Source organism: Salvelinus sp. IW2-2015, linkage group LG3, assembly GCF_002910315.2.
Source record: "Salvelinus sp. IW2-2015 linkage group LG3, ASM291031v2, whole genome shotgun sequence".
In the NCBI taxonomy this organism is placed as follows: Eukaryota; Metazoa; Chordata; class Actinopteri; order Salmoniformes; family Salmonidae; genus Salvelinus; species Salvelinus sp. IW2-2015.
Genome location: NC_036840.1, coordinates 13,412,135 through 13,431,111, shown reverse-complemented (window position 1 = coordinate 13,431,111; position 18,977 = coordinate 13,412,135). Strand labels below are relative to the sequence as shown.

Genomic DNA, 18,977 nt, shown 5'->3' with positions numbered 1-18,977 from the left:
GCCAACAACCTCCTTCCCTCAGTAAGAGCATTGAAGCTGGGTCGTGGCTGGGTCTTCCAGCATGAGTCACACAGTCAGGGCAACTAAGGAGTGGCTCCGTAAGAAGCATCTCAAGGTCCTGGAGTGGCCTAGCCAGTCTCCAGACCTGAACCCAATAGAAAATCTTTGGAGGGAGCTGAAAGTCCGCATTGACCAGCGACAGCCCCGAAACCTGAAGGATCTGGAGAAGGTCTGTATGGAGGAGTGGGCCAAAATCCCTGCTGCAGTGTGTGCAAACCTGGTCAAGAACTACAGGAAACGTATGATCTCTGTATGTTACGGCTTTCTAATTCCTCCTCCTCGGACGAGGAGAGGCGCGAAGGATCAGACCAATATGCGGAGTGGTTAGTGTCCATAATTTATTTGCAACGAACTGAACACTACACATGAAACAAAATAACAAATCGAAAACCGACAAACAGTCCCGTGTGGCACAACGACTACACGGAAGACAAACACCCACAAACACACACGTGAACCCTGGCTGCCTAAGTATGATTCTCAATCAGGGACAACGATCTACAGCTGCCTCTGATTGAGAATCATACCCGGCCGAACACAAACAACCCCACATAGAAAATGACACAGACAACCCACCCCAACTCACGCCCTGACCAACTAAATAATACAAACACATAACAGAAAACAGGTCAGGAACGTGACACTGTAATTGCAAACAAAGGTTTCTGCACCAAATATTAAGTTCTGCTTTTCTGATGTATCAAATACTTATGTCATGCAATAAAATGCTAATTAATTACTTAAAAATCATACAATGTGATTTTCTGGATTTTTGTTTTAGATTCCGTCTCTCACAGTTGAAGTGTACCTATGATAAAAATTACAGACCTTACATGCTTTGTAAGTAGGAAAACCTGCAAAATCGACAGTGTATCAAATACTTGTTCTCCCCACTGTATATATATATATATATATATACACACATATATATACACACATATATATATACACATATATATATATATATACATACATATATATACACATATACATATATATATATATACACATATACATATATATATATATACACATATATGTATATATATACATATATACATACATACATACATACATACATACATACATACATACATACATACATACATACATACATACATACATACATACATACATATTACTATGCCCACTTCATCTCCCCTGACTATGATAATACAGACAGTGATGTGTGTCTTAGCCACTAGCGTCCATACTGGCCATCTAGTGACTAGGGCCGGGATTCAATCAGATCGTGGATTTGGAAAAATGTCCATTTAAAGGTCATTCCGATTGAGCCGACATATGCAGGGTTTACCGTGAATGTGGTCTTTGCCAAAGTGGGAACATTGCTTAGCAGTTGTTGTTCTTACGTTGACGATGGACTCCTTGGTCTGGGCCATGTCTGAGATGACTCCATCTGTGATGATGAGAAGGACGAAGTACTGAGAGCCATCATTCACTGAAGCAGCATACCTACAGACAGGAGAGATCAACACAGAGTACATAGGTGAACCACACAAGTGTTTATATTATCCATAAAACCCTACATTATACAATTGTCTTTATTTCCTACAGATGTAACCTTTCAAACCCGGCATGAACTGGCTTGGGTAGTGATATTATTTCTGGCACCGACTTTACACAACATGGGCCCTGGCCTCTGACTGCTCCCTGTGCTTCTCAAACACACGTAAGGCGTGCGGAGAGAGAACGTCAGATGCTTGCAGTGTCGGATACAGAGAAGTCAATTGAACAGTTATTAAACTGCGAGGAGCGTGAGGCAAGGCAGAGAAGGAACGGAGTGGTTATTATTAAAACGAGGAGATGAGACAGAGTCGATGAGAGGAAAGGAGGCTGGAATGACAGCGGTGCCTGGAAGTGAGGGGAGAGGTGAGGAGAAGGGAGGAGAGGGGTAAGGTAGTGTTCTAGGATGGCACTAATGATTGTGGATTCTGAAAGCCACACACAAATTTTGCACTGGGTTGTCACCCCTCAACTCAATATTTCCTTGGCTTCCGAGCAACAACAAATAGGCACACACACATGCATGTGGATGCACACACACACACACACACACACACACACACACACACACACACACACACACACACACACACACACAACACCAACAACACCACACACACACACACACTAATCTGTTAATCTCAAGTCTTCTGACAGCACCTTTACTTCATTAAGGAAAACTCATTAAGGCTTAAGGACTGTGTGTGTGTGTGTGTATGTGCACGCGCGCGCATGTATGTGTGTGAGAAGGACTGTGTAGTCACTGTTCATTGTTCACTCACACAAACAACACGTTTACAGGTTAACTAAAGAACAGAACGTGACAAAAGTTAAATTTTTTTATTTATTTAACAGCTCAGAAGCACCTTTTCTGTGACTCAATTAACGTTAAAGTTCTACAGTGGAATGTTGTTACACTGATTATTTGTGAAATTATCTCTGTGAGCTATGCATGCCCTGAGAAGCATAGTCACACTTAAGAATTGAAGAATCTCAGTTAAGTGTCCGTTAGTCTGACCGTGTGGCCGAAACACTGTCACCAACTCATTCTCAGTATAATACTCTGTGAGTTATGTACTGAAACATCTACTTGCACTTATACAAGTTGATCCATCTTTGTTAGCTCTCTGTTAGTCTGCAGACTTCCTCTGTTGTCCTTCCTGCTCCCAGGGAAATGACTCAATCACAACATACAGCCTGCGTGGCGAATGGCTCTCATTGGAACACAGAGGACAGTGGATCGATACACACGTTCAGGCCATCTTAGTTAGTATTGATCTACTCAAGACTCAGGCATCATGACATATGGCTCTATATAGACATATGGCTCTCTCATGCCTGGGAGGTTTAGGTGTGCATTGGTAGGAATGTGATATGAAACTTAATGAAGGAAGATCTACAGATGTCGCCCTCTGATTTTATCACCCTGCTATGTGTATTCAGTCAGGTCAGGGAGTGAATCTAAAAACTCCAAAATAGAAAACTGTGGGTAATATAATTTTCAAATCATAAGTTGAATTTCAATTTGGTTCGAAAATTCACTGAAGTGACCTTAAAGCTGTTTCAAGTCCAGCTTTGTTCCTCATAGCCCCTTTACCTGGCCACATGGTTGATGACAGGAGAGAAGTTGGTTGGGCCGTAGAGGCAGACAGACTTCAGGCTCTGGTAATATGCCTCCATCACTCCATCTATACCTGCACAGTATGGGTTTTGGGGGTTGCCATTCTGGAAGACACAAAATGAGAAGGAGGGTAGTTAAACATCTGTCATCAATCCCATTCAAGCAGGAGAAGAAAATTAAAAAAGAGAAGAAACTAAAAAGAAAAATGTAAGATCTTTCTAATTAAATTCTGAAGCAGTGGAATGAAGTAGGAGAACTAGAAAAAAAAGAGAGGGAGAGGAGGATAAATACACAGCTTTCATCAATACAACTTTAGGCCCAGTCAGAGATATGGGAAATCCCTGCTGAGCATGCTGGAGGCTGTTCCTGTCTGAGTGGTATCCTACTGTTTACAGTACTCTGTAGAGCTGAAGAGGGAAGGAGAGAGAGGGGGAGGGAGGGAGGGCATGGGAGGGAGGGCTGTCTGTGATCAATGTTTTTTCCTTACAGAGAGGACAGTTACTGTTCCCATTGGCAGTCATAGAAGTCAGTGGTAGTATTTTAGGACTTGGCATCCTAAGCCTCTACAATACAGCCACTAAGTAGACAATGAAACTTTGAGCGTTTGAGCCTGCCTGGAGTGCCAGATAGGTGGAGTTTGCTTAGGGTGTTGTTGCTCTTTCACTTGTCTAATTGCTTACGCTTCGATGGGTGCATCTGCAGCGTTTGACCAGATGTAAACAAAACAAGCCTGCAACCACGGTAAACACATGAAGTATATGTGGTCCATGCAGCGAGCAAACCCACAATTTAACCAACTGAGCCAGGACTGAACAACTCTGGTGTTGGGGTACCCATCCACAGGTTTTCTTCCAACGTCTCTGAAGCCAAGAGCAGGGATTATCTTATCGGGGTTTAGGGGGTTAGAGGTCAGGGGTTAGAGGTCACTTACCAGGGCGAACTCATGCGAGACCCGTCCGTCAGGGGGCAGCTTGGCTCCGAAGCCCAAAGCAGGGAACATCTTATCACTGTCGTAGTCCTGGATGATCTCCCCTACAGCCTTCAGGGCCATGGCGTAGGCATTCATCTGGTAAGGACTCATGTAGTGGAGGGAGGTGGGCTGGGCTGGGTTGCCTGGGAAACAGGTACAGTAATGGTAAATAATGGGAGAATAATAACAAGGTACAATAATGGAACAACAGAGCCAGATATAGAAAGGAACGGCTGTGTCTCAAATTTAACTCCATTCCCCATTTAGTGCACTGCTAGCCCGTGCTGTTTATGGTAGAAAGTGGTGCATTATATGTGGAATACAGTGTTATCTGAATTTTGCCCATACATAAAGGTAGTTGTGAGTTCAACCAAAAGGCTGACACTTTTAGACAGCATAATCCACCATTTCACTAGAGACCGTGTTAGATCTCTTTCCCTGCCTTTCCCTCTATATACGACTCTGGGTAGTGGGTACAGTACGAGTGACATGCATAATTACATGACCAATATGAGCAGGAGAATAATTTCACTTTATAGCACACTGGCTGTAGTGGTTATGAGTATGGTGACATATTGAACTTTAGATCTTTTAACGGCCCTATTGGACACACATCCATAACATCAGCTCCTGCACATCATATATCGGACCTCGTCAAATAAAAACAAGGAAGCAATAACCCTACGCTTATGAGTTATCAGCGGGTCTAAGTTTGAATTGAACCATCTGTTGTTATCTAAGAGATATGGTAGTCCCAGTCAACATAAAGTCTAAGAGATAGGTCATTTCCTTCCAGCCTTGCTATAACAGGTACACATTAAAATATACAAGAGAGGCACATTCATTCCTGTTATCACCACTAAGCTATCATCTCTTTCACAGCATTAGGTTTTAGCCTGCCCTGCAATAAAGGAGTAGGGCTATTACAGATCACCCCATATGCATACATTTAAACAGCCCTGGTCGACCATTAGGAGAAGTGTTGAGTGTGTGCGAGTGTGTGTGTGTGTTGCTCACCGTTTGAAGCGGTGAAATCAATTGCCACTGTGAAATTAATCTGGGTCCTGGAAGGCAAAAGCAAGAGGAGAGTAATTATTAATTTACCACACGCTAACATAGACACACACACACACACACACACACACACACACCATAAACCATTGGCTTAATGAACTTTAGTAAACACAATAATGTTCTGATTATCATAGCTCAAGCAAGCAGGCAAGTTGAAACCACTCCTTGCCCTCGGTGCCTGAAGAAACAAAATCAAATTGAAATCTTTATAATCCCAAGAAGTTAAGACAAACAAGAGGTTCAACAGAGGAGTGCACACAGTGCTGATGTGTGCTGTGCGTGCCGTGCGCCGTAGCTCACACATCCTCTTGCCCTCTCCACCACCTCCTGTATTTGAATAGATCAGGTACTGTAAGGAACCATTGGACGTGTCACCCGCAATGTGGAGTGCACTGCACAGCCCGCAGACACATGTTAGTGCAGCAGACCTGAAGATGCCTGTTTACTCATTGTGAGGGAGGGGGAGAACCAGACCAGGGGCTCTGTGCTCTCCTCTCCCCAGCTCCGAGCCACTCTGCCTGCGTTGGCTGTGGTTCAGGTCAGGCTAGGAGCCATGAGGCGGGTATGGATGGATAGGGCCCTGGTCGGACTTTGCGCTACTCTCTAGTCCACACAGACACACACAGCCTGGGTCTACTGCTGGGAGAGGAAGGGGTGGGTGGGGAGTGATGCCTGAAGTACGGCGCTGTCGCCTCATGTTAGGGCAGATAGAGTCTAGGGATGGAGGGGAGGAGAGAGGGAGGATGAGAGGAGGGAGCAGAGGGAGTAGAGGGATGCTTGCATCATTCCCCCTGAGTTAAATCACAAATGTAGTGTTAAATCACTCATTTATGCTTCGTTTTGCATGCATGCTAAGAATGTGTTTGAGCCCATTTCTTATTATATACCTTTTTTTCAACCCAATTTCGTGATATCCAATTGGTAGTTACAGTCTTGTCCCATCGTTGCAACTCTCATACGGACTCGGGAGAGGCGAATGTTGAGAGCCATGCGTCCTCTGAAACACGACCCCGCCAAGCAGCACTGCTTCTTGACACATTGCTCGCTTAACCCGGAAGCCATTGAGCGCATTTCTTAAAGAATATTTGTGTAGGGTTAAAAAGTTACATCTGCTAGTGTAAGTCAATGTGCACATTATACTGGGTTATCCTTGTCACGCCCTGACCATAGAGAGCTGTTTATCCTCTATGTTGGTTGGGGCGTGATAGTGACTAGGGTGGGTCATCTAGGTGATTAATGGTTTATGTTGGCCTGGTATGCTTCCCAATCAGAGACAGCTGTTTATCGTTGTCTCTGATTGGGGATCATATTTAGGTAGCCATTTTCCCGATTGTGTTTGTGGGATCTTGTCTACAGATAGTTGCCTGTGTGCACACACCAGTAGCGTTTCGTTTGTGCTTTTGTTGTTTTGTTTCAGTTTCTGTTTATTAAAAGATGTGGAACTCTACACACGCTGCGCCTTGGTCCGATTACTATGACGAACGTGACAATCCTGCATCAAACATATAATGTTTTAACTTCACTGAATTGTAATGTAACTCATGTTACATGAATTCAAGTATTTTTTCCCTCAGTATAATTCAGTGCCAAGATGTACCACTCAATATTTAAGAGCATTGGTACGCTGCAGAAGTCAGTGGAGAGGAGACAGTTTAATATTCAGAGAAAGGAACATGGGGACAAGTCTTCAAGGAGAAGAGGAGGTGAGACAGTGGTGTATTGGAGTCATATCTGGTCCAGCTCTCTGTGCCAAGAGGGAGACAGACAGACTGGCCCGCCAGCCTGAATTATGGATCTCTCCTCAAACACACACACACACACACACACACACACACACACAGAGTTTCCACCTCGTTCAGAGTGTGAGGACAGCCAGAAACAGGGGAAGGAGATGGATAAAGAGAGAAAAATAAAAAAAGAGTAGAGAAATGTATCCTAGTCTGAAATGAAATATTACTCAGTCATTTCCATATAACTCAGAGACTGTAAATCAGTGGAGATACAACTCAGAGATACAATCTAATTATTCCCATTACAATGCAGAAGGCTCTCGCTAAAGGTCAGCTGAAGCTTCTGCACCAATCACAGATGAGTGTGCACAGTGAGGTAAGAGTGAAACATCACCCCATTGGCTCCAGGTGTTGCCCCTGGCGATGCATGTTCCAGGAAAACTAGCCAGCCCGTTCTGACCTTAAAGGGGCAATCAGCAGTTGCTACATCAATTTTTTCACTAATAAATGAATGATATGTACCCATTTGTTCTTAAAGAATATAACTCATGAGCTTAGTTCAACTGTTGTACCCCCATCAGTACCCAAAATATAAGCTTGTTTGTAAACCAATGTTTGTAAACAAAGTAAATGTAAACAAACACTGTATAGCCTCAAAACATGGTTAAAACAATAAAGCTGATATCATGGATGGTCAGGCCATGCATCCATATATCTGTCTATGAATTTGAGACAGTTTACATTTCTCCAGCCCCACCCCTCAGCTTTTTACCGAAAAAGGGGCAGGGATTGCACTTTGTTATTGTTTCTACTGCTTATTGCCGCTTTAACCTAGCTCAAACCCGAAAAGCTAATCTTTCAACAGATACGGAGAGAGAGAATTTGACTTTTAATATGGTCCATTTTTAGGTGAAGCTTGCCTTGAAACGTTATCTAAAAGCAACATTAAAGTAACGGATAGAAATTCAGCTCTTCTCAAGTAACGTTAAAGCAGCAAATCCCTACGGAAGTGACTGTGAGGACTTTGTAGCAAACCATTTCATGTCTGCCTGTGTTATTAGCTGGATCATTATCAGAGAGAGGAGAGGAGAAGCAGAGAGAGGAGATGGGGAGTGGGAGGGGGGAGGAAAGGGGGAGAGAGGAGGGAGAGATTTTCTCATGCTTAACAAACATCTAACATACTATGACTAACATACTGTCCCTTCCGGCCTTGTCTATGGGTAGTGATTCATAATAAGTAAATAGCACTACTGTAGGAGTGTTATTGTATTAGTGGCATCCATCTGCCCCTGCCAGCGGACATTGGAAACCCTGTAGGAGTAATTCGTACTGGTCCTGTGGCTAATTAAAATCCTCATCTGACCCCACTTGATTGTTTCATGCATAAATTAGGACTCCATCTCCCCAACCGTAAGTGACGAGGCAGTCTATAGAGCGACTACATGGGCTCACTTGAGAAAAACATGTCAATCCCAAAGTCTTCCCTGGTTAAATAAAGGTTAAAAAAATAAAAAGAGTGGAGGAGTGTGAGCCATATTGAAGCTATCAGAGTGCAGGGGATGAGGCGCGCACACACCCCGACTCATGTTTATGTCTCCTATACGATAGTATCACCCAGGGGCGATCAGTGCAGTACCTTTCTCGACAGCGCTCCTTTAATTTGCTTCCGTTTGCCTCCGTGCAAGAAGAGAAAACTACCCCGTCTGTGTGTCACAAAGCCAGCTGATGACCAATTCACAGAAAAATAAAAACACCTGGGAAAGAAAGAAACTTGTCTGGAGAGATGAGCTGATGAATATAATGGCAGTGTAAGTAGAGAAGATTAGGGTGAGCAGAGAAGCATCCTCCTTTTGTTACTGGAGTGGAGAGATAGAGAGAGAGAGAGTGTCACGCCCTGACCATAGAGAGCTGTTTATTCTCTATGTTGGTTAGGTCGGGGTGTGATTAAGGGTGGGTTATCTAGGGGAATTGTATGTCTATGTTGGCCTGGTGTGGTTCCCAATCAGAGGCAGCTGTTTATCGTTGTCTCTGATTGGGGATCATATTTAGGTAGCCATTTCCCCATTGTGCTTTGTGGGATCTTGTCTAAGTATAGTTGCCTGCGACCACTACGCTGAGCGTCACGTTTTGTTTATTCGCGTTATTGTTTATGTTCTTTAAGTTTCTCTTCCAAATAAAAGGATGGAAACATACCACGCTGCATCGTGGTCCACTCCTTATAACGATCGTGACAGAGAGCGAGGGAGAAAGAGCGACACAGAGAGAGGTGGGCTGGGTTAATGAGAAAGGAGGGGAGATATATGATGGGAAATGCCTATTAAACAGCTGGGACTCAGAGAGCAATCCATTCCTAGTGTTATTGTTAAAGCCCTGGGTGCTTCAACTGGACAAGGCTCTGACAATGTATGACAAACCATGGTACTGTGCAGTGGTGGTGATACTGTGGAAGTTTAGAGAAGAAGGATAGAAGGAGGAGAAGAAGAAGACTGATTGTTTACATGCTGCCTACATAACGTAACCCCAGCAACCACTAAGGGAGCATTGACGCACGCTTAATACAACTTGAAAGCCGCACAAGCAGAACAGAAGGTTGGATTAATTCTGTTTCAAATGGACCGTGTTCATCCCTTTGTATACAATAACTGGTGTTGATACATTAACACTGAATGAGGGTCCCAATCCCACGCACACATGCACACACATAACAGCTGTGTGCTGCTGGATAAGAGATAGGGGATTTACAACACACTACCCATCCATTCTCTATGCTAATTCCAATGCTAATAGTTGTGGTGCATTCCCATTCACTTCCAAGGGCTTCTGAGCTAATGAAAATGAGCAGATTGGAGTGAGTCACTAACAATGGCTGCTCTCACTCAGAACCTGTCAGGGTGAGGGCTTCAATACGCTCTTGGCTAATGAGGCGAATCTCCATACAGGTGTCAATCAAAATCTAAATGCTGTGGAGTTCATATAAGGAAATCAGTCAATTGAAATAAATTCATTAGGACCTAATCTATAGATTTCACATGACTGGGAATCCAGATATGCATCTGTTGGTGACAAATGCCTTAAAAAAAAGGTGAGGACGTGGATCAGAAAACCAGTCAGTATCTGGTGTGACCACCATTTGCCTAATGCAGCGCGACACATATCCTTTGCATAGAGTTGATCAGGCTGTTGATTGTGGCCTGTTGAATGTTGTCCCACTCCTCTTCAATGGCTGTGCAAAGTTGCTGGATATTGGCGGGAACTGGAACACGCTGTCATTCACGTCGATCCAGAGCATCCCAAACATGCTCAATGGGTGACATATCTGGTGAGTATTCAGGCCATGGAAGAACTGGGACATTTTCAGCTTCCAGAAATTTGAACTTTTTTCAATCTTGTCTCATCACTGCAACTAACTAACGGGCTCGGGAGAGGCGAAGGTGGAATCAAACGTTCTCTGAAACATGCCCCACCTAACCGCACTCCTTAACAACCGCCAGCTTAACCTGGAAGCCAGCCGCACCAATGTGTCGGAGGAAACACCGTTCAACTGGCGACCGGAGTCAGCCCGCAGACACCTGGATCGCCACAAGGAGTCACTAGAGCGCGATGAGCCAAGTAAAAGCCACACTGGCCAACCCTCCCCTAACCCGGACTACGCTGGGCCAATTGTGCGCCTTCCTATGGGACTCCCGGCCACGGTCGGTTGTGGCACAGCCTGGGAATGAACCTGTGTCTGTAGTAACACCTCTAGCACTCCGCTGCGCCACTCGGGAGGCCCTAGCTTCCAGGAATTGTGTACAGATAATTACGGCATGGGGACGTGCGTAATCATGCTGAAACATGAGGTGATGGCGGTGGATGAATGGCACAATGGGCCTCAGGATCTCATCACGGTATCTCTGTGCATTCAAATTGCCATCGGAAAAATGCAATTATGTTCGTTTTTCCGTAGCTTWTGCCYSCCCAWAAMMCCCCCCCCCCCCCCCCGGCACTCTGTTCACAACGTTGACATCAGCAAACGATGACATACGCGTGATCTCAGGTTGTGAGGCCGGTTGTACATACTGTAAAATACTCTGAAACAACGTTGGAGGTGGCATATGGTAGAGAAATTAACATTAAATTCTCTGGCAACAGCTCTGGTGGGCAGTCCTGCAGTCAGTATAACAATTGCATGCTCCCTCAAAACTTGAGACATCTGTGGCATTGTGTTGTGACAAAACTGCATATTTCAAAGTGGCCTTTATTGCCCCCAGCACAAGGTGCACCTGTGTAATGATCATGCTGTTTAATCAGCTTCTTGATATGCCACACCTGTCAGGTGGATGGATTATCTTGGCAAAGGAGAAATGCTCACTAACAGGGATTTGGAACATTTCTGGGATCTTGATTTCAGCTCATGAAACATGGGACCAACACTTTACATGTTGCGTTTATGTTTTTGTTCAGTGTAGATTATACCTATTAAAGTAACATGCTATTTCTTATCAAACAAGCCAAACAGATGAAGAGACACGAGGGGGTATGAGGAGGCTGTGTGAGAAGAGCTCAGCATGGAGCAGTTATTATGAAACATGAGCACTATAGTCCATTATCATCCATTTAGGCTTCAAACAGCAAAAACATCGCTTTCCACTTCATTTAGTCACACAAACGTCAGGGTACACCACTTGGCCCACTCTGTCAAAAAAACATAAAATGTTGGGAGTTAGGAAAGTGCTTTTTATTCTACAACATTCAGAAGGACCTCGTTTTGTGTATGCATTTTACATAAGCAGAGTAAAAAAGTAAACTCCTGTCTCCTACACACTTGTCTCCAGTTACACTGTTAACCTCCATCGCACTCATACACATTAAACCACATCAATATACACTGAGTGTACAAACATTAACAACACCTTCTTAATATTGAGTTGCCCCCCCTCCTCCATGGACTACAAGATGTCGGAAGCGCTCCACTGGAACTTCCCACAGTTGTGTCAAGATGGCTGGATGTCCTTTGGGAGGTGGACCATTCTTGGTACACACGGGAAACCGTTGAGAGTGAAAACCCCAGCAGCTTTGCAGTTCTTGAAACAAACCGGTGCGCCTGGCACCTACGACCATACCCAGTTGAAAGGCACTTAAATATTTTGTCTTGCCCATTCACCCTCTGAATGGCACACGTACACAATCCATGTTTCAATTGTCTCAAGGTTTAAACATCCTTCTTTAACCTATTTCCTCCCCTTCATCTACAGTACACTGACTGAAGTGGATATAACAAGTGACAACAATAGGGGATCATAGCTTTCACCTGGATTCACCTGGACAGTCTACATCTTGGAAAGAGCAGGTGTTCTTAATGTTTTGTACACTCAGTGTACATACAGTCCATATTACATGCATCCACAGGATCAATTCAGTGATGGTCACACGTCCATATCACTGTGGACAACGGCCATTGTGTTACATACAATCAGGTGCATAATTACTGGCACCCTTGATAAAGATGAGCAAAAAATACTGTATAAAATAAATCATACAAATACTGAGCTACTGTATATTCTATGCAACAAAATTATGTGGATATTATTTTATAGTAATACAATTTCTCGGAGAAATAGATTTCGTCATAGCACCAATGCCGTTTATCAAACTCCAGGTGGTGCTTTGCAGTGGCGTGTCCAGAACATGTATTAGCATACAGCAGTAAATTCACTTGAAAGTGCCCTACAGAGTGCGAGTTATACTGTAACATTCGAGGAGTCTCTTTTTTTTAATGGGACCTCCTGTGTGTTTTTTAAATGGGTTTTATAGTAAAGACATGTACAGTTGAAGTCGGAAGTTTACATTCACCTTAGCCAAATACAATTAAACTCAGTTTTACACAATTCCTGACATTTAACCCTAGTAAAAATACCCTATTTTACGTCAGTTAGGATCACCACTTTATTTTAAGAACGTGAAATGTCTAATAGTAGAGAGAATGATTTATTTAATCACATTCCCAGTGGGTCAGAAGTTTACATACACTTAATTAGTATTTGGTAGCATTGCCTTTAAATTGTTGAACAAGGGTCAAACGCTTTGGGTAGACTTCCACAAGCTTCCCTCAACAAGTTGGGTGAATTTTGGCCCATTCCTCCTGACAGAGCTGGTGTAACAATCAGGATTATAGTCCTCCTTGCTCGCACACACTTTTGCAGTTCTGCCCACAAATTTTCTATGGGATTGAGGTCAAGGCTTTGTGATGGCCATTCCAATACCTTGACTTTGTTGTCCTTAAGCCATTTTGCCACAGCTTTGGAAGTATGCTTGGGGTCATTGTCTATTTGGAAGACACATTTGCAACCAAGCTTCAACTTTCTGACTGATGTCTTGAGATGTTGCTTCAATATATCCACATAATTTTCCATCTTCATGATGCTATCTATTTTGTGAAGTGCACCATTCCCTCCTGCAGCATAGCACCCCCACAACATGATGCTGCCACCCCTGTGCTTCACAGTTGGGATGATGTTCTTCGGCTTGCAAGCCTCCCCCTTTTTCCTCCAAACATAACAATGGTCATTACTGCCAAACAGTTCTATTTTTGTTACATCAGACCAGAGGACATTTCTCCAAAAAGTACGATCTTTGTCGCGTTGCGCAGTTGCAAACCGTAGTCTGGCTTTTTTATGGCGGTTTTAAAGAAGTGGTTTCTTCCTTGCTGAGTGGCCTTTCAGGTTACGTTGATATAGGACTCGTTTTACTGTGGATATAGATACTTTTGTACCCGTTTCCTCCAGCATCTTCACAAGGTCCTTTGCTGTTGTTCTGGGATTGAGTTGCACTTTTTGCACCAAAGTACATTCATCTCTAGGAGACAGAATGCTCCTTCCTGAGCGGTATGACGGCTGCATGGTCCCATGGTGTTTATACTTCCGTACTATTGTTTGTACAGATGAACGTGGTACCTTCAGGCTTTTGGAAATTGCACCCAAGGATGAACCAGACTTGTGGAGGTCTACCATTTTTTTCTGAGATATTGGCTGATTTCTATTGATTTTCCCATGATGTCAAGCAAAGAGGCACTGAGTTTGAAGGTAGGCCTTGAAATACATCCACAGGTACACCTCCAATTGACTCAAATTATGTCAATTAGCCTATCAGAAGCTTCTAAAACCATGACATCGTTTTCTGGAATTTTCCAAGGCACAGTCAACTTAGTGTTGCACAAAGTAGATGTCCTAACCAACTTGCAAAAAGTACAGTTTGTTAACAAGAAATTTGTGGAGTGGTTGAAAAACAAGTTAATGACTCCAACCTAAGTGTATGTAAACTTCCGACTTCAACTGTATGTTGTGTGGTAAGCTGTTAGTAGCCCATGTGCCTCACCCAAATAATTTGGTCAATTTTTACCTCTTAATTTCGCCTACGTTACTGTTCTGACTCGGTGGCGCATGTGTAGCCTATAACCTGTTTTTGAGAATTGTCATCATATAATATTGTAAGAGGTTTCATTGTCTGCTTATATGCCCTTTTATTTATCCTACAGTTCTGACTTGGTGTACAGGGAAATACTGTAAGAGCAGCCCATGTTCTGCATTCTGTCGCTGTACATGTCAAAAGTGCTGAACACAGTAATATTGACTATGTCCGTCTTAGCTCACTCATTAATATCGAAATTACGGAATGGCTCTTATCCGCACATCATTCCCTTATGCCATAGTGTCTACATCTCAATTGTCAGTAGAAACCACATTTGTTTAAGCAAGTCAGCCATATCAGCTATGTTTTTTAAAAAGGCAGTAAACGAGGCTGAAAGACTCGCTGCCAGACAAGGCTCCTCTGATAGCCAGTTGTAGCGGTGGTAAGGATTCACTCCATGGTGCTGAAAAGAAAGCTCTGCTGTTGGGACAGCTTTATGTAGGCCCTAACAGTTTGTGGGCACCGTTTGTCACCATTATAGTGCAAGTAATATATTGTTTAGTGTTGTGTTGTGGCTTTGCTGGCATGCATCTAAAAAAAAATTGGGGAGTTTGCCCCACCAAGATTTACATGCTAAAATCGCCACTGAACCTGACAGCGCTTGAAAGGATCTGCAAAGAAGAATGGGAGAAACTCCCCAAATACTGTTGTGCCAAGCTTGTAGCATCATACCCAGGAAGACTCAAGGATGTAATCACTGCCAAAGGTGCTTCAACAAAGTACTGAGTAAAGGGTCTGAATACTTACGTAAATGTGATATTTTATTTTTATTTTTATAAATTTGCAAACATTTCTAATAATGCATTTTTGCTTTGTCATTAAGGGGTATTGTGTGTAGATTGATGAGGGAAATCGTTTAAAAAAAAAAAAAWCAATTTTAGAATAAGGCTGTAAAGTAACAAAATGTGGAAAAAGTCAAGGGGTCTGAATACTTTCCATATGCATTGTAGATGTACTGTTTACACCTTCTGTATCATGTGCATGTGACAAACTTGTATTTTATATAGTGTGTGTTTACCACAGATGGTAATGTGACGAACAACACGCCCTGTACCAAAGTCAGATTAGGATATAGGCCAAGGACTAGATAAAGTGTATTTTTACCTGGAGTTTTTCCTTATTGCAGGCTACTACTTTCACCACTTTGGTTGTTTACTACACTACCTTACCATCTCTGTTTAGCACATGGTCTCACATGTGAATCCTTAAAGAGATGGGTGGGGCTAAGACTTAAGAGGTAGTGAATTATGCTAAATGGGTGTAGACAAAGAAAAGGGCCATTTCCTCAAAATTGGGGTTTATCAACTTTCAAATCAGAAGTGGGGTTTATCAACTTTCAAATCACTCCATTGTAGTGCATGGTATATCATTTTCTAGCTCTGAGTCTCTACTTTTATTGAATGTAAAAAACACAATTTCAAATTTTGCTACATAAGACCAAATCAGTCACTTACACTGAACAAAAATATAAACACAACATGTAAAGTGCTCATGTTTCATGAGCTGAAATAAATGAGCCCTGACATTTTCAGCACACATAAAAATCTTATTTCTCTCAAATTAGTGAGCATTTACGTCAAGATAATCCATCCACCTGACAGGTGTGGCATATCAATAAGTTGATTAAACAGCATGATCATTACACAGGTGCACCTTGTGCTGGGGACAATAAAAGGCCACTAAAATGCCACAGATGTCTCAAGTTTTGAGGGAACGTGCAATTGACACTGCAGGAATGTCCACCAGAACTGTTTCCAGATCATTTAATGTTAAATTCTCTACCATAAGCCACCTCCAACATTGTTTTAGAGAATTTGGCAGTACGTCCAACCAGCCTCACACCGCAGTGGTTGTGTGTGTGTGTGGGCCTGGCTGTCAAGTGGGTGGATCTATACCCTCCCAGGACCAGTCATGTGAAATCCATAGATTAGGGCTTAATGAATTTATTTTAATTGGTTGGTTTCCTTATATGAACTGTAACTCAGAAACATCTTTGAAATTGTTGCATGTTGCATTTATATTTTTGTTCAGTATATCCATCTATTATCCACATATTCTTTTGTATTCTGCCGATACCTTATTGATTGGTAGAGGAATTAAATGTAGATCTCACATGGAAAGGTCAGTGACCTCAGCCTCTGGCTTGTCCTGTATTACTCATATATGATGGGAGGAGAGACATCCACCTCTACATACATGTAGATACATCAGCTGTCTCATTGACTGGGGCTGTGAAGACATTCACTGTTATTTATAGGGCTGGGACAATTTACCAGTATTGCAATACTTTTCCCATGGCAACATTTTTTACACGAAGCAGACCAAACTCTTTGGTCCTTTAAAAACCTCCTGTGTGCCAAATATTGTGTGCTATATGTTGAAAAATAAATAAATAGGACTCTGCGTGACAACATAATGATGTTTGTTTCCAACATTAGGGCCGTTTTCCTAAACAAATTTGCTTCATATTTTGTTTCCTTGCCACCACACTAACAAGTATCGCGATACTGGTATTGTCCCGGCCCTAGTTATTTATATATTCATTAACATGTATTTTAAAATTGATGTTGACTGAGAACACATTCACAACAGTAACCAGCACATGACTACACTTCCTAAACTACACAGGAGGGTCAGTGTCAGTGATGATTACCCCTCAGCTCACCCTCAGGCGACAGCTCAAAACAGGACCAACTTCCTACATGTCAGACTGTATAGGACTGACTACATGCCGAGAGGAAAGAGCTCAATATCAATGAGATGTTGTGCTTGATTGAAAAAAGCTCCCCTCTCCTCCTCTGACTGCCATTGACAATGTAAATGCTCATCGAAATACTGAGAGAGCTCCGACTGTGTAAGGGTCAGTGCACCACATGTTATTCTGCTACCCTACCTACCCTTGTTGTACAATACCACACATGATCCATGACCTTTAGATGAGAAGTGTTGTCAAGAACAGGCCATAAGAGGACTGTAGTGCTGCTTTCAAAATGGCCATTCTGTGTCTCTCATTTCATCACAGACCTCTCTCACTTTCTCTCCCTCTCTTTCTGTCTCTCTGATTTTCTGACTCTCTCCATCTCGGTCTCTCTAAACCTTTCCCTCTCTTCCTGTTTAACCGTTCGACCCATGCTCTGGAGTGCAAGCCTGACTAGCCTTCCGCTGTGAGTCTTATGAAAGTCAGGAAGTGTGTGTGGGCGAGCGTTCTGCTACGCACCACTGCACACACTCAGCCACCATCACCCATTCAGCCATGGACTAGAGGGCCGGAATGAACACACATACAGTTCACTCTCCTCACGTCCCCCTCCACCGGACTCCACATCTGCACACCTGTCAATCTCTCTATTTTCTCTCGACTTCTCTGTCTTTCTTTCTCTTTTCTATATGAATAAACGAGGGAATGCAGGAGTGAGAGGTTCTTTCACTCCGTCTCTGCATTCACACTGTAGAGAGAGAAGGCAGTGTCACTCACCCTCCTTTGATGTAGTCGAGGAAGGTGACTTCTATATCCACCAGGAATGAGAGCAGAGTTACCTGGAGACAATATTGATACAAGGATGGAACGGGCTTTACAATAAAGACAATGACTAAACCAAGCTCAAATCAACATAAAAAGAACGGATGGACAGTGTCCGTTGTGGCTTACCGTTCCAGAGTTTAGGTATTTTTTCTTTTTTCCTTTCTTCTTCGGATTTATAACCTGTTGAGAGAACAGCAGCCTCATTCAAACATGGAGTCTGATTATAACACAATTGTTCTCTCTCTCTCTCTCTCTCTCTTATATATATATATATATTTTAATCTGAGCTTCAAGGTGTTAAATTAAACCATTGCCTTAGTAGCGCACTACTTTTGACCTGGGCCCATAGTGTGCACTATAAGGGAAGAGGGTGTTATTTGGGAGGCAGCCCAATTTACAATGGATTTCTAACCCTCTGCATCCTTGGTGGAGATTGGAGGGAATAAGTAAGGAAGGGCACATTTGCCTTTTAAAGGTGATGCTAGCTGTTTTATTGCATCTGGCTTGTAAAATAAAATGTATATGTATTTTTTAAAATAAAAAATACATCCACACACTCGCACGCACACACACATAACACAGACACACACACACAGTAACAGTTGGTTTCCCTTGTGTTGTGTTCAGTAACTGCTCTGGCAAGAGTAGATGTCACATCAAGTCAACAGATAGACAGAGAGGACCAGGGAGACAGGAGCTGCTCACAAGCGGCGTATTTCACAAGTAAAAGAGAAGATGGTGATCATCGGGCACGATGGACGCACCGACAGAAACAAGCATCTCACTGGTAAGAAGAAGGGCGGGTGTGTATGCCTTATGATTAACGAGACGTGGTGTGATCATAACAACATACAGGAACTCAAGTCCTTTTGATCACCTGACTTAGAATTCCTCACAATCAAATGCCGACCGCATTATCTACCAAGAGAATTCTCTTCGATCATAATCACAGTCGTGTATATTCCCAACCAAGCAGACACATCAACGGCCCTGAAAGAACTTCATTCGACTCTATGTAAACTGGAAACC

At 42.9% G+C, this 18,977-nt stretch overlaps 1 protein-coding gene across 1 annotated transcript in view; it reads right to left on the bottom strand.

Annotated features, from left to right (window-relative positions):
* Positions 1 to 18,977, bottom strand: part of LOC111951182 (copine-8) — a 122,931-nt gene that overhangs the window by 10,367 nt on the left and 93,587 nt on the right. Inside the window, exons 12-17 of the mRNA XM_023969252.2 lie at positions 18,075 to 18,128; positions 17,901 to 17,962; positions 5,193 to 5,239; positions 4,137 to 4,318; positions 3,182 to 3,309; positions 1,431 to 1,533 (exon numbers count right to left, since the gene is read on the bottom strand). Coding sequence (XP_023825020.1) covers positions 1,431 to 1,533; positions 3,182 to 3,309; positions 4,137 to 4,318; positions 5,193 to 5,239; positions 17,901 to 17,962; positions 18,075 to 18,128 — 576 coding nt within the window. The remainder of the gene's footprint in view (positions 1 to 1,430; positions 1,534 to 3,181; positions 3,310 to 4,136; positions 4,319 to 5,192; positions 5,240 to 17,900; positions 17,963 to 18,074; positions 18,129 to 18,977) is intronic.